Source organism: Mastigoproctus giganteus, chromosome 13, assembly GCF_048544385.1.
Source record: "Mastigoproctus giganteus isolate SK-2022 chromosome 13, ASM4854438v1, whole genome shotgun sequence".
Lineage (NCBI taxonomy): Eukaryota > Metazoa > Arthropoda > Arachnida > Uropygi > Thelyphonidae > Mastigoproctus > Mastigoproctus giganteus.
In genome coordinates, this window is record NC_143587.1 from 66,557,361 (window position 1) to 66,572,221 (window position 14,861).

The following is a 14,861-nucleotide window of genomic DNA, read 5'->3' on the forward strand; positions in this document are numbered from 1 at the left end:
TTTCTCAGAGGGTAACCGATCGTAGAAGGGCACAGGGAAATTAGGCTGGCTGGACTTAAAAGTGCTTAATAATACAGTAGTGTGCATTTAGTTTTTAAAGTATTAGTAGTGGAAAGTGATGCAAGAGAGCAAGCTTACACAGCATCGACCAAAAAATAGAAAAGCCAATCCTTCCCATATCACCTGCCCATCTCCTCTAACAATTTGTCTACTTCTTCCTTGAAATTATTCAAACTACCCACTTCAACAACACTAGGTGAAAGTTTGTTCAAACAATCAACCACCAGCTGGCTGAAGGCAAATAGCCGCACTGCTATCCTGCAACCATCCTTCCTCAGTTTGAATTTATGTCCCCTCGTGTGTTGTCTGAGCAAGAAGAAAAATACCATCAGCATCAGCTTGCTCAATCCAGTCAGAGCCTTAAAAACCTCAATCAGATCTCCTTGCAGATGTCTAGTTTCCAGACACTGCAATTTGTAGAACTGAAGCCTTTCCTGATAAGAGCATTATCTTGTTCTCTTCACTAATCTTGTTGTTCTTCTCTGCGTCCGCTCCAACAGATCCACATTTTTCTTCCAATGAGACTTCCAGATCCGTGTGCAGTGCTCAGAGAACTTCATATCTGACTGCACAATTACTCCTGGAACTTTATTATTCTCCACTACTCTCAGTGTGGTACCACACAGTTGGTAAGCTAATCTTGGATTACTGCTACCTATACAGTTATCAAACTTCAATTGCCACATCTCCGACCATCTGCCTAATTTATCTAGATCTTATTGCAGCAGAATAATAGGTGATTCATTGCTGAAACAGTATCATACTCTTTATACCTAATATTAGAAAAAGATTGGACATTCGCAACACACATATTGGAGGCAGCTACGTTACCCACCTGACCAATCCGGACCAATCCAATTAACCTTCAAAAAATAACCGGAATGTTCAAAAATCTGGGACCTGCTGTTCCCCATGACGTTCTAATGTAATTTAAGACTCAGAAAAGCATACTTTATTAATTATTCCCTATTTTTCTTTTTACTCTCTTCTTTCTTGTTTCATTTTTTTTTTTTTAAATTTCGTTTCTAGTTTGTTTTTTTCAATTCTAGGATAATTTAAGAAAACTCTTATCTCTGAATTTACTTAAACGAGAAAAATCATACAAACAAACCGACCGCATAAAAGAAAACAAAAATGCAATTAAAAGACAAAAAAGCACTGCTGCCTCGCGGCCTGTGTTACCCGAACGACAATCCCAAACAGTCCTACACCCATCCTTAAACAGAGAGGAATCTTTCTCTGTAGCATTTTTACATGTTGTGTTTCTTCCAATTTTAAGAAGCGTATTCAGAGCTAAGTGAATAGGAAACAGCCAGGAGAGAGAAAAAAAATTACTTTTGCTTTGTAATCTTCGTGAAAGTGACACCTCTTCAGTTGGCATAGAAACAAAACGGTTCTCTTTTTTTCTTCTTTTTCTTTCTACACTTTCGAATCTCCTCGGATATATTTTAAATCCTATTACTAGCAGCTGATTCTGTTACCGTTTTCTGTTGTTTAGAATCTCTCTCTTTCTCTCTTTCCTTCTTTGTCTGCTTGGAGATGCTCCGGTCTAATCCCAGCTACCCTGCATATCGATTGTTATCTTCCAATCTAAATGCCACGTATAATACCAAATTCTTCCTCGGAATAAATATTTAGATAGCTTTCTCTAGAAAAGAATCACCCTAGAAAAGGATTATAGTTATATATTCCCATAGGGCTTTTTAAATTCAAACTGAATCGTTGATTTTATGAAGAGAAATTCAGTTGTCAAATAATTAATTTTAACTTTAAAACTCTCTGTTGAGGACTGTTGTTCGCAGAACTAAGTCTTCCAAAATCGACTTAAGGTACCGTGTCCAACTTCTGGGATTTTGACCGCAAGAAATAGGTAAGAAGACTGTCTAGACGTGGACTTATATCACTAGACAGTGAGAACAAATTTGTTCCGCTGACAACGAATGTTTGGTTGCTGAAAAACATATTTTTTATTTAATCGAAGAGAGGCGTACATTCTGTTATAAAACTTTCAAAGATATTTCTGATTACCTGAACTATATTTCTTCCGTTGAATAACTGCAAAATCAAATTACGAGGAAACTTAATTTCACTGACTAATTTTGGGAATGCAAAAATATAAACAAACCGAGCTGGGAAAAATAATGAATTTGAGAGTAGATCTGCAGATGAGAAACCTTTTTCAGTGAGGTAAAATAATTTAATATTCCGTATCTCTACAACTTTACTTCTTGAGAATTTTCTTTTATTCATATATAATGATATGAGATTCGTAGCCAAGCTTATTGAATGCAAGACATTGTGGGATTTATCAAAGGCCACAGAGACGAGGGAGATGAAGATAAGTATAGTCTTTTCGAGAGTATCATGCCCGCTCTAAAGTGCGTTATACCGAACTTGTAATGAAACAAAATAATTAGATCGGTGGGCTTAGTAACAGACAATATATTTTCCATGAAAATCCAGAGCAGTACGACATCTGAATATGCCCAAGAAGAAAAAGGAAAACAGTATTGATCAATACATCATTATAGAATTCTCTCTGGTGAAAGGAAGACTTCAGACAGATTCCAAACATAAATCCAAATAACTTAAAAATACTTGATATAGTGATGAATTCATTAATATTAATGCTTGTCATAGCGTTATTGGTTTTTTGAAAAAAATAAACAATTCTTTAATTTAAAATATCTAATTTTTGGTAGAATATGAAAATTATGCAATATTTTTTGAATTCTGCGCTACGTACAGAGTGGTTATAATTAAAGCGCTTCACTTTGGAGATCTGTAGACGGGAAATTCTTAATTGAAGTTTAAACTATATCCAGACTATGTGGAAATGAAAATAATGAAAACAAAAGTTCCAAAAAGATTTAGTTTTCATGTTGTTCCCAAGATTGACTTAAGCCTAAACAGATTGACTCTGTTTAGGCTTAATTTGAATTCTATAGCCAAAAATTTCCCCAGTCTACTGGAACAACAGCGGTTATTTTAAAAATTTCAGAGCTTATTTATTGTTTATTTATTGCTTTTTTTATGAAAACTCCAAACACGAAAGGAATTAGAGACTTATAAAACTTAGTAAAGTGCATGGGTTGAAGGTTTAGAAAAGAGAATACTGGTTGACATTAGACTTGTATTTCTGCAGACTGTAATATTCGGGAAAAATTGTGAAGGTTGTTCCAAGAAAACAAAAATAGAAGGGATAGACGAGAGGAAAAGTTAGGGATCTTTCCATAAATTTCTCTCGATAGGTTAGTTCATTTCCACTATGCATCCCCAAAGAAGTACTTCAACCTAAATTAATGTTAATTATAGAATAATTAATATGCTAATTATTAATAAATTTATTTATATATTTTATGGCAATTATACGTGAGCACATTTTTTATATCATGTGCTTCTGATTAATGTTTTCTACTAATCTCATCACTTAATGTCTCTTTTTTGTTACTTCAGATCCTCCTGATCCCCCAAATATCTTTGGCTACACCGAAGGTGCTTCCATCAGAGCCGGTACTGTGCAGCGCGTGACGTGTGTGATTCACGGAGGAAATCCTCTTCCAGTTCTTAAGTGGTTCAAAGGAGACAAAGAGGTATTTTCATCCATTTCAATTTCTACAAACGAAAATTCAATGTAGTGGGATAGCGTACACTTCGAAACAAGTTCACTTGCTTTGCAAGTGTGAAAAAAATCATCCTCATTACAAAACGTTACGATAAAAAGCGTAAAATATTTTTTTGTCTTTGTTGTTTCTTCTAACTGAGATCCATTGTTTTTGAGAACCCAATTCACTTGAAAGTAATATATATTGTAGTTTCTCTTAGGATCTCTACTATAGAAAAAAGAAAGGGTGTTTTAATAAATTTGTATTTCATAACCGAACAATTAAGAATATAAATTCTTTTATTACTTAAAATAATTTAAATTAATTTTTTAGTGAAAACAGTCATTAAATGTTTATGAAAATCAAAATACCATAATGAAGATTTTTTAAAGAATTTTATGAATTTAGGAGAAATTTTATTTTTATCCTAGAACACTTGATACATCAGATACTTACAACTGGAATTTTTATACGATAAATGTTATTGAATTATTTAAATTAATTATATAATATAATGAAAAGTTATTATTTTTCTTAAGATTTTCAGATATTAAATGCAGATTAACTCGAAAACCTTTTTTATAAAATGATTTTTTAAATAAATAACTTATGAAATAAGATACCTGTTAATATATGTTGCATGATGCAGTAGTAATTGGGATTATATGCTGCATTTATTCAAAAGGGCATTGACCCGTTTATTCTCCTTTTGTAACATCATTCAGCTAAGCAAGGTGCTACACCGAAAATATTTTTGAGTTTTGTAAATACGAAAGGTTCATTACGGACTGCATGTTCCTCGCGAGTCATTTACTATCCTTTCTGTGGTAATTAATTAATTAAGATAATATGCATCGCCTGCAGCATTCTTATCGCTAGGATGAATTTAAAATTAACACCACCCGGAAATTTCCATTAAACTGAAGATATTCATTATTTATTATTAAGATGATACGGGAAATTGTATCTCATTACTCATTCTCATGGACGCTTTGCTTTCTTTCTATCCAATATTAATCCAAGCTATTAAGAAAATGCCATCATTGTGTATTAAGCATTCAGCGTATGAACGAGATATATTCATTGCTAATAGAGAGGTTCTTAGTGATTAATCAATATCAATGCAAATAACGCTACAGATAGGTACATTGAATATTCATTGACCCTATGATTTTCTTGTTCATATGTGACACCTTCTTTCAACTTAAATGTGCAAAGGCAAAACTAGTGCTATCTTCTATTAATAGTTATAATATAATAGAATGGATGTATGCGCACTCTCTCTAATATCATATCTTCCTTGTTATCAGAAAGTCTCTCTTGAAGAGTGTGAAGATATTTTTCGAATTCCTCGTCAGAATTAGCAGATTTAATAAGAGTATCAAGGAATCCCTTCGGCTTTTTGTAATTTAACTTTCTATTCTTGTTTTGCTTCCCACTTCACCGACAGACTTTTCGTTTTTGAAAAGTTTCTTAAGTCCTCAAATTAATGATTCTTTTCATTTGCAACAGATTTTGACATTCTTCACCTTTGACTCCATCTAAAGAAGTAAGAATATCATCATCATTTAATAGCATTTCCATAAATGGAATCAAAGATGAAGAATGTCAGAATCTGTTGAGTATATAATCGTGACCCAATGGTTATGAAGTCTTTGGTATCGGAAGGCAAGACGAAGCACTTGAGTTTGAGATTTTAAAGTGTTCAAACGCATACGCCCATCTGAATTTATGGAACATTTAAAAAACTGGCAGTTACGCTCATAATTTTTCTGTCATGGTGTGAACGAGCCTGTAATATCACACAGATGATAACAAAAAGATATACTACAATTATTTTAAAGATTTATTTACATATATTCAAATATATAAATAAATTAATTTCTGTAAATTGATGCAAATGTCGTCCATCATTTTTATTTTCTTTTATTATTCTTCATTTCTGTATTTTCTCATTGTTTAATTTTCTTACCGGTTCCTTTTTCCCTTTATCTATTTCTTATAGTTTATCTTTCCATCTCTTATTTTTGATTTTCTCTCTCTCTCTACTTTTATTTCTCTTTCTTCGTCTCACGTTTTATTTATTTTGTTAATTTCTCTCCACCCTTCCTCTTTGCTTCTTTCCCTTCTTAACTTATTTTATTTATATCTTCCACTTCGATCTTTGTTCTTTTATTTTCACCATTTCTTTTAATTTTTACTGTCTTACTAACTTTAAACTTTTCTCCTCCATCAGGGAAAAATCAGTTTTCTAATAGGTGTTCCGAAACTACTTTAAAAACATTCCACTAAGAACTGTGCGTTTCTTTGCAGGTGACCAGTTCGATCCAGACCACCACCACCGGCAATGTAGTGTCCAGTGAGTTGGCCGTACTGACCGAGGACAGTGACAACGGGGTTGAGTACCGCTGCGAAGCCACCAACTCTGCGACGCCAAAGCCACTGATTGCAGTCACAAGATTAACCGTACACTGTAAGTTCTGTTGCTTTTCTTGTTCCTGTCATCCCGCGCGTTTAGCAATCTCGTCTTCTGGCACTAATTACAGGGGGTGTTGGCGCCGCTCTTTCTCACCTCCAGACACATCATAATCTGTCTTGCAGAGCCTCATTTAGAGCACCTTCTCCTTTTACATCTTAATGAGAAACTCACTTTCCTGAACTGTATACACAGTATAACCACCAGACTTGTTTGCTACCTGAAACAACACGGAACTTTAAAAAAAAAGAGAGAAAAGAAAAAGAAACTCGCATTCTGAGAGAGCAGCTTGTGTCTTTCCTATACAGGCAGCGTTATTACAGTCCGCCTGGGAACGGTGACATTGCAGGGGCTTCCAGCGTGCATTATTGATTTGGAGAGAGGGCTTGTGGCTCCTACTCTGTGTTCATGCTTCTCTCCTGCGCCATCCAATATTCATATTTAAGTAGTCACGTGTATGTGTGTGTGTGTGTGATCCTCAGAGAGTCACGAGAATACCTTCACTTGGTTTAATGAATTCTATCTTGATTGATGCATCCGTCGATGGCAAGTAAAAAAAACATTGCCTCGCTGTCAAAGGCGTTTGTAAAGAAGTGATTTTATATCCAATTTATATTGGATATAAAATAATTTTATATCTACAGATTAGTTCCGTTTTTACGAAAAAAAAAATCGTACAGTTGATCATCAACAGCGTGATACGTGTATTTATTTTAAATATTTAACACACAAACCTTCATGAGACCTGCAAGTCGTTTCCCATTCCTTTTGTGGTGTGGCATGCCCTGAGGCCCTCACGTAGATTTTCACACATTCATTCGAGGTGCGCGAGGTGACAGACACTTTTTGTGTATCACTGACGTTTCAAGTAGGTGGTCCAAAAAATTCGAATATGATTTTATTCTTTAGTTATGTGAAAGTATGTAATAGATAATTAGGCTGCTCTATTGAGCATCCCTTTTTAGATTTAATTCATTATATTCTAGAAGGAGAATTATATATCTGCTCTGAAATTATGTAATAAAAATTAAAGAATAATAGTTTGAATTTTTAAGAAGAAAGAACTTTTAAGATATATAAAAATCTTTATACCCAGCCAATTACCGTACTCGTATTGCAATCAGTCAAAATCCATCTTAAAAGCCTTTCTTCATGATTTTCTGCTTTTTGTTAATTTTTATTTAGCGAAGAAATGGTGGGCTGTTTCAAGTAGGTAGGCTGGGGAGCTCGAATATTATCTCATGCTGCAAAAGGAAAGAAAGAGTTCAGTCTGGGTTTGCAAGGTGATTTCAATAAGTTCCCTCGCTTTTTCCGCTTTTGCGACAGCAGGTCAATGAATTCACACTATAGGAGAAGAGAATGGTCTGCCAGAATTGAGTTGCAGCGTGGTGTATATAAGTAGTAAACAATCCTTTAGTTCTAAGAAACAAGTCTTTCTTTCTTCTACCATTCCAGCTAGGACTGGTGAAACAGTTTGTTGAAGTCATTGAAAGTGACATCTTCAATCAATTTACAGCCCATGTTTCTAAAATTGCCTGATGGAAAAGGAAAGGTGGCATATTTATTGGTCCCACAAGTTAAACAGATGCTGAGTGAAATTTCCAGCAGTCATTTCTCCTTGCAGAGAATGGCTTTCTTGATAAAAGTGAAAATCATAAAGAACTAGTTGATAAGTTGATTGAAAATTAGAGAAAATGGAATGCAGAATGCCACTCAATTTCCATTACTTTCACTCTCACATGGATCAGACTAAATATTAGCGATATTAATAAGGAGCACATGAGGAGAGGTTTCACCAGGATATATATTCAATGGAGAAGGGAAGGTGAGGTGACTATGAAAGGCGACTATACCTTGTTCTTGGTTCGGGATGATCATATAAGGAAATCTTTTTGATTAATTCAAAGAAGGTTTGTACTTAACTATATCCTTATAAATTTATTTATGGTTATATACAATTATGGATTATATACAAGATATTTTATCAAATCTAAGTTTTAAATAAGACATGTTCAAAAAAACCTGTACACCAACGTTTAATTGCATACTGATAACTGAAATTAAATCATTTTGAGGTTGGTGTCTATGTGTTATTAATTCGTTTGAGGTTTCAATGGCAAAATATTTATTCCTTGCAACGACTATCGTGAATATTTTAATGAGCAATAAATTTTATTCTGCGAAGAATGATATATCAGACACAGGTGGTCAGGCAGATGGGAGTTAAGTTGACTAATGATTTTGAATATTGCTCGAATTATAATTTATTAATAAATTCATGACGCCTGTTATTAACAAGATGGTGAACGTGTCTGCCGTGGTCTAGTTAACCCTAATGACTAGTGGAGGCTTGTTCCCTAATGTAAATATGCCTTTACAACAATTATAAGATATCGGCAAAGTGGCTCCTTTTCAAGTAGTTATCTGAAAGTCGCTTTGCTACCAACTGAACTGCAGTCAGATTATAATCATTTAATTGCAATTTTAGCAACCTGTCGAAGCGATAAGCAATGGGGGTCACTTAATGTCTCGTGCAATTGACACTTAAATAACGAAATTTGATTCACGACTTGCATATATTTATAACTGTGTCATCAGAAGGACAATTAAACAAATATTTTTGCCTCCTTAGCAGATACTGTATATTGTTCAGAATGATTCGATATTGGCCGTTGAAAATTTTAGATTATGTCTCTTTCGGAAGGAATGTGCTTGACCATCCTAACGAGTATTAGTGAACGGTCACAGCTCTGGAGAATCGGCTCAATTTCGTGTCCACTTTTTGTTTCTTCGATCAAAAATTATTTTTTATTATAATTTGCATTTGTTTGCTTCATCCTATTTTTGTATAATAAAACACGTTTTAATAAAATTAACAAATATGTAGGTTAGTGCAAATGCATCATTTTAACATAGCTATCTACCAAAATAGTTAAATTTATTAATTAAATTGGCATCGTTTTGGTTATATCTCATATTGTGACTGCCTTCACAACGAGTTGCCAGGGTATTGTACTACCTCGAATAAATAACACTTCACCAGTGGAGAAGACTATTGTTATTTATTCTCAGCGGATACCACCACCCAGACGGCACCGTTTCAAAGCTTGTTGGATTCTCTTCGGTGGGTGGGCAGGTACCCTGGTGTTGCAAGAGCCTATCCACCGAAGGGAAGCAGGTACCCTGGTGTTGCAATAGCCCATCCACCGAAGAGAAGCCAACAAGCTTTGAAACGGTGCTGTCTGGGTGGTGGTATCCGCTGAGAATAAATAACAATAGTCTTCTCCACTGGTGAAGTGTTATTTATTCCAGGTAGTACAATACCCTGGCAACTCGTTGGGAAGGCAGTCACAATATGAGATATAACCAAAACGATGCCAATTTAATTAATTAATTTAACTATTTTGGTAGATAGCTATGTTAAAATGATGCATTTGCACTAACCTACATATTAGTCATTCTACCTCGTAGCAGGAGGATTTTGCCCTTAAATACTTTTAAGTAAAATTAACAAAATAATAGTACCCTATGAACAAATTGCAATTTAATTTAAATGCTTCCTTAAAACAGTTCCGAATTAATATTTAATTTTTGGATGAGTTTTTGGACGAGTTTTGCATCACTGACTACGTGGAAGGATTCCAAATTCTTGATGAAGGAACTTTTATGAAGTTTTTTACACTATATTGTGGAGCGAATGTTCCATATTTTCCTCTGTATTTCGCTCTTCATCCTCCCAAGAACAAAAGTAAACCGATCACAGAAAACACGCAGATGACAAACATAATACATATAGCTGGTTGTTTATTTTTTTGGAAGAATAAAAAAATCGACATCATACCTTTAAATATTACATGAAAGGATTTGTCCTGTTTTCAAAGATTTCGGAATCCATTCATACAGTCATTGTAGAAGGATTTTATTCTCCGAAAATCAGCTTCAATAAACATCTTATTTGATAATACACTTCAGTAGTTTCACCATTTCAGTCACATAGCCATAATGCGAGCTGATGCTACCTCTGCGATTTATCCCCCACTTTAGTTTTAACAAACAAATCCCAGCTGGTCCATTTCCTGTCTCTGCAATCCTAAAATAAATTGTCGTTCAATATCCTTCTAAATATGCGATTTTTGAATTATCCCTGAAAGTCTCTCTTTATTACATCTGTCATTGCAGTTCTTTTGCCACTGTGGAGACTGGATCTTCGAGGATATATCTTACTTGAAATGAATGTTAGGGCAGATATTTTCAAGTGTCGATAAACAAGAAAACGTAGCGAGGACTTAGGCAGCTAGGTGAGATGAATCGAGCAGTTTTGTTATTAAGTAGGATCAGAAAAACTTTACGAGATAAAATCCCTTCAGCAACACTGCAGCCTCACCTCTCAGTACTAGATATAACTGATTAAGAAGAGATAGAGGGATGAAGATTGTGAGAGCAGACACACAGCAATAACAGATCGATAGAAAAGGGATATTCTCAAAAAAAAAAAAAAACAAACATAAAAAACATTGGAATCATACTGGCGCCTTTATTTATAACGCAATTTGAATGCAGACATTTATCTTTATCGTTAAAAATAATTTGAAAGTAGAATAAATAAATTATATAATTATTCGGCTAGAGTGCACAAAGTCAGAAAGAAGCTGAAATACATAATGGGGAATTAAAAAATCAGGAGCCAGATTTGAACACATACCAGGTTGAAAGTCAGCAATCTAGCAATGCACTTGTGAATAAAAGAACATACAAGAAGAGAAAAATTAGTGCAGATAGAAGTGTGACTTTATCTGAGGAAGCTATCCTAGGAAAGCCATCACCGAAATATAACACTTTCTGCATTACTCATGGAGTTGATGCCATGCTGGGTACAAGTGGTTATCATGGTGAAAGGTGGCCCAACATGCTATTAGATACACGAAAGCATAAATCAGTGGATGCAGATTTGAGATTTGCCAGTTCAAAAATTTTTTCTCGTGATGCAATCAGTGATTCTACTGTGCTTAATACGTCACTCACTGAAACTCATTGTCATCAGCTCTCTAACAGGCAACCAGAATTATTCCAGAGTGGAATGAGATCAATATCAATTATATGGAGTCCTGTGGATGAAGAGATATATTCGGCTAATAATCTAAAGTACTTTTGGAAAAAATTAAAGTTATTAAATATCAAAAGAATTATAATATGGTGTCTATATATAATACCATACAGTTATTAGTGAATAAATAGTTATATTTTTATAGTAATATGTATATATATATATTTTTTTATATACAAATATATTTAATATGTTACAGATCCTCCAGCTAATGTTACGATAAAGATCAAGCCCAAGAGACCACGAGCGGGTCAAAAGGTATGACCTAGTCTTTCTACTACTCTAAAATGGTTATATTATTTTTTTAATATTATATTATTAAATTGTTATATATTTTATTAATGCCAATATCCCTTTTTTCCTGATAGGTGACGCTAATGTGTGAATCGGCAAGTAGCAATCCTGAATCAAGTATAAGCTGGTGGAAAGATGGTTTTATGCTACCTGGTAATCCAGATGGTACTTTCAACGCCCCCTATGGGGGAAAGTCGAGCAGGAATTTTTTACAGCTAAATATCACGGTGGATGATGATGACGCCACCTATCTTTGTCAAGCCACCAATCACATTCTTCAGCAGAGTGTCCATGATGCTATTACCCTGAAAGTTATGTGTAAGTGTGTTATTTTCCATTCTGTAAGTGGCCCTATGCATCTAATTGATACAGTTCAACTTTGCAGTTCTTAAAGGGTGGATATATGGTGGGAAAGTATAAGTGCGACTGATAACAACTAGGGAATTATGGGACATTTTAGTGCTAATGTTCAATTATGAACTATATGGAATGAATCATAGTAGAATGGCAACTGGGTTTCACGAGATGATACATCTTCATCTATCTGTGACATTTCGGCTTTGGGGAAGATTATTTTGAAACCACTGACTGGCACTGCGGATTATCTAGGATTACTTTCTGGAAACTACTTCTTCGGAATCAATTGTGGAAAGTAAAATTTATTTGGTATCAGAAAGAGTTTGAAACTGCTTTATCTCTGATGTCTCTCTTAAATACCTGAAAGAAGACATTTGCCAGTAGACTGTATCGAAGTCGACATTCAGGACAATTCAGAAGCATTTTCTTTTCTGTACCACTCACTTTTTAACAAGTTAAACAATCTTGTAATGTTTATCCTCGATTTATATTTAAGATATTTCATTATTTCCGTGATATGTTCATTTTGCTCTTCATTTAATTTTTGTATTTTTAAAACTGCTTTGTTTTGCTAAATACAATTTTGCTGTTTATATCTCTTGACTTAAAACATTCACACCAACATATTTAAATAACGATACTAGTTATCTAGTTTTCCCAAAGTCGTGATAACCATAGACATTATTATCAATTTCAGATAAACCCGAGTTTCCAGAAAATTCTGAATCATTTGACGTATTAGAAGGAGATTCATCGGTGATCAATCTAACTGCTCGAGGTAATCCCAATCTCATTACCTACACATGGAGTAAAGAAGGAGTGCTGATTCCTGATTGGACGTCCACTATTGGAGGAAACAATCCTCGCATTACTGCCAACGGACCTGTACTCAACATTACTAACGCTACCAAAGAGGACAGCGGCCAGTATAAATGCCAAGCCACTAATGAACTTGGAACAACAGAGTTTCTGGTCACTCTTCGTATTAAATGTAAGTGATTGAATTAGCGTTAAATAAAACAAACTTCAGAGTTTGTTTTTTTTATCTTCGTTCAAGACCGAGTTAGGTATTGGAATAATTGTCATGACAGTATGCAAGATTCGATTTAAATTAGATTATTATTGATATTTAAATATAAAAAAAGTTTATATTCGTTAAGTTTATCAAAATAGTTGAAGACTTCCTAAAGGTGTCTTTCTCAGTGCATATCAAATGGAAATTTATATAGACACCTTTTTTCTATGGTTTGTTATTTTATAAATGACTTTAATCTCCTTTCATTTTTTTTATTAATCTGCCTTTTTGTACATTTTAATAACTGCCTGAAGAAGAATAGTCTTGAAACGTTTGTTCATCTATTTCTTTAGACGCGTTACGTTGCTCTTGAAATTCTAAAAACCATTTACACCGAATAATAAACTCATGCATGAAGAAAGTCGCTCATTTGAAAGCAGACAGTGCATCGTTTTGCAGCCTTTTTATGATTTGCTTAGAAAAAAGAGAAGAGTTAGCAAACGTGACTTGAAAACGAAAAATAAGAGTAGAACAACATTCTTAGGTGTTTTCTTGGAAGCATCTTTTGTATTATGATGAAAAAAAAATGTTGCCCTCATTTTAGTGATACATCATGTCTTTTCAATATTTTGCAATTCGTCGACATTGAGAGAGAGAGAAAGAGGAAAAGAAAAAAATAAAATAAGGAAGCTCGCTTTTAATCTGCCAGAAGGCATGGGCACCACTCCTTTAAGACAATAATGTACGATTTTTTCCTTGTCTAAGGCGATAAAAAAACGTCACCTTCTGTAAAGACAGTCTTGGAATCGATTATTTCCCAGTTAACGTCAAAAAATTTTTCCCACCACTCCAAGGGAGATAGATCGCTCTAAGTAGCTGCTGAAACACAATCGTTTTTCAATTCCCTGGCGTCACTAGCAGTGATTAATTTCCATATATTCTTTATGAATAGGGTGCAAATAAAGAGGGCACATTAATCTTTGGTAAAGTTTTAATCACTTTTAGCCAGATTTGTTTTTATCACGTGCATGATGAAAATTTCCAAAGTTGATCTTAATGAAATTTTCGTGGATTTGGTAGTAGTAGTAGTCAGAGAAGCCGAGAATACTTGTAAGACAAGTAGGTTTTTAAACAGAAAATGAATTAATTATCATAGATAAATAGTGCCGAGGCTCTTTATAGAATATTATGGCAGTGAAGGAAGGTGAGTGAGTAATGGTACGCTAAAGTGGTTGTAAAACCTGACAAAATACAACTCAATTGGAAATTGCGCTGTCACGGTTGGCTTCTTTGTTAGGCCTAATTGCAGTATTATCCCAATTATGAACAAAAAATTTTCTTAAACCCGTTACACTAGCCTCATTTATCTGGCAGCCAATTTGTTGTTTGCTGTTGTATGTTTGTGTGTACAATATGTACTTAATCGTGTAATTTCTCTCGTTACAACATCAACTGATTATATCATTTACCCTTTGCAGATTCTGCCAAAATACTGAAGTCATCCGAACTGGCTGTGGTAGACGAAGAGAGCAATGCCTATTTTGAATGTTCCGCTGATGGTTATCCTATGACAGACGACATCATCACGTGGCGAAGAGAAGATTTCGATATGGAGCGAACTCGGTATACAGTTGAGAAAGGACGTTCTTTTCTCACCATCTTTAACGTGTCCAAAGAAGATTCTGGAAAATTTGAATGTGTAGCTGACAACGGAATTGGAGAGAAGGATATTGGAGTAACCAACCTCATTGTAAAACGTAATTAATATTGCATTTTCTTTAATAGTCATGAAATAACTTATTTTAAGTTATTTTAAAAAGAGAATCATTAAACACAGTTTACTAATTATCGTGTATTAACAATATTATTGAAACTGTCCATCCGGACACAGAGGTTTTTAGTAATATAGATTGTAATGCTTAATCAGTTAGTGATATTAATTTTAAACTG

At 34.3% G+C, this 14,861-nt stretch overlaps 1 protein-coding gene across 3 annotated transcripts in view; it reads left to right on the top strand.

Moving 5' to 3' along the window:
* The window catches only part of LOC150076133 (nephrin-like), a 263,105-nt gene that overhangs the window by 226,358 nt on the left and 21,886 nt on the right, over nt 1–14,861 (top strand). For all 3 annotated transcript variants that reach the window (XM_090387971.1, XM_090387968.1, XM_090387970.1), the window contains exons 10-15: nt 3,517–3,653; nt 5,979–6,138; nt 11,445–11,503; nt 11,614–11,857; nt 12,594–12,887; nt 14,390–14,668. In XM_090387971.1, the coding sequence (XP_090244097.1) occupies nt 3,517–3,653; nt 5,979–6,138; nt 11,445–11,503; nt 11,614–11,857; nt 12,594–12,887; nt 14,390–14,668 (1,173 nt within the window). The remainder of the gene's footprint in view (nt 1–3,516; nt 3,654–5,978; nt 6,139–11,444; nt 11,504–11,613; nt 11,858–12,593; nt 12,888–14,389; nt 14,669–14,861) is intronic.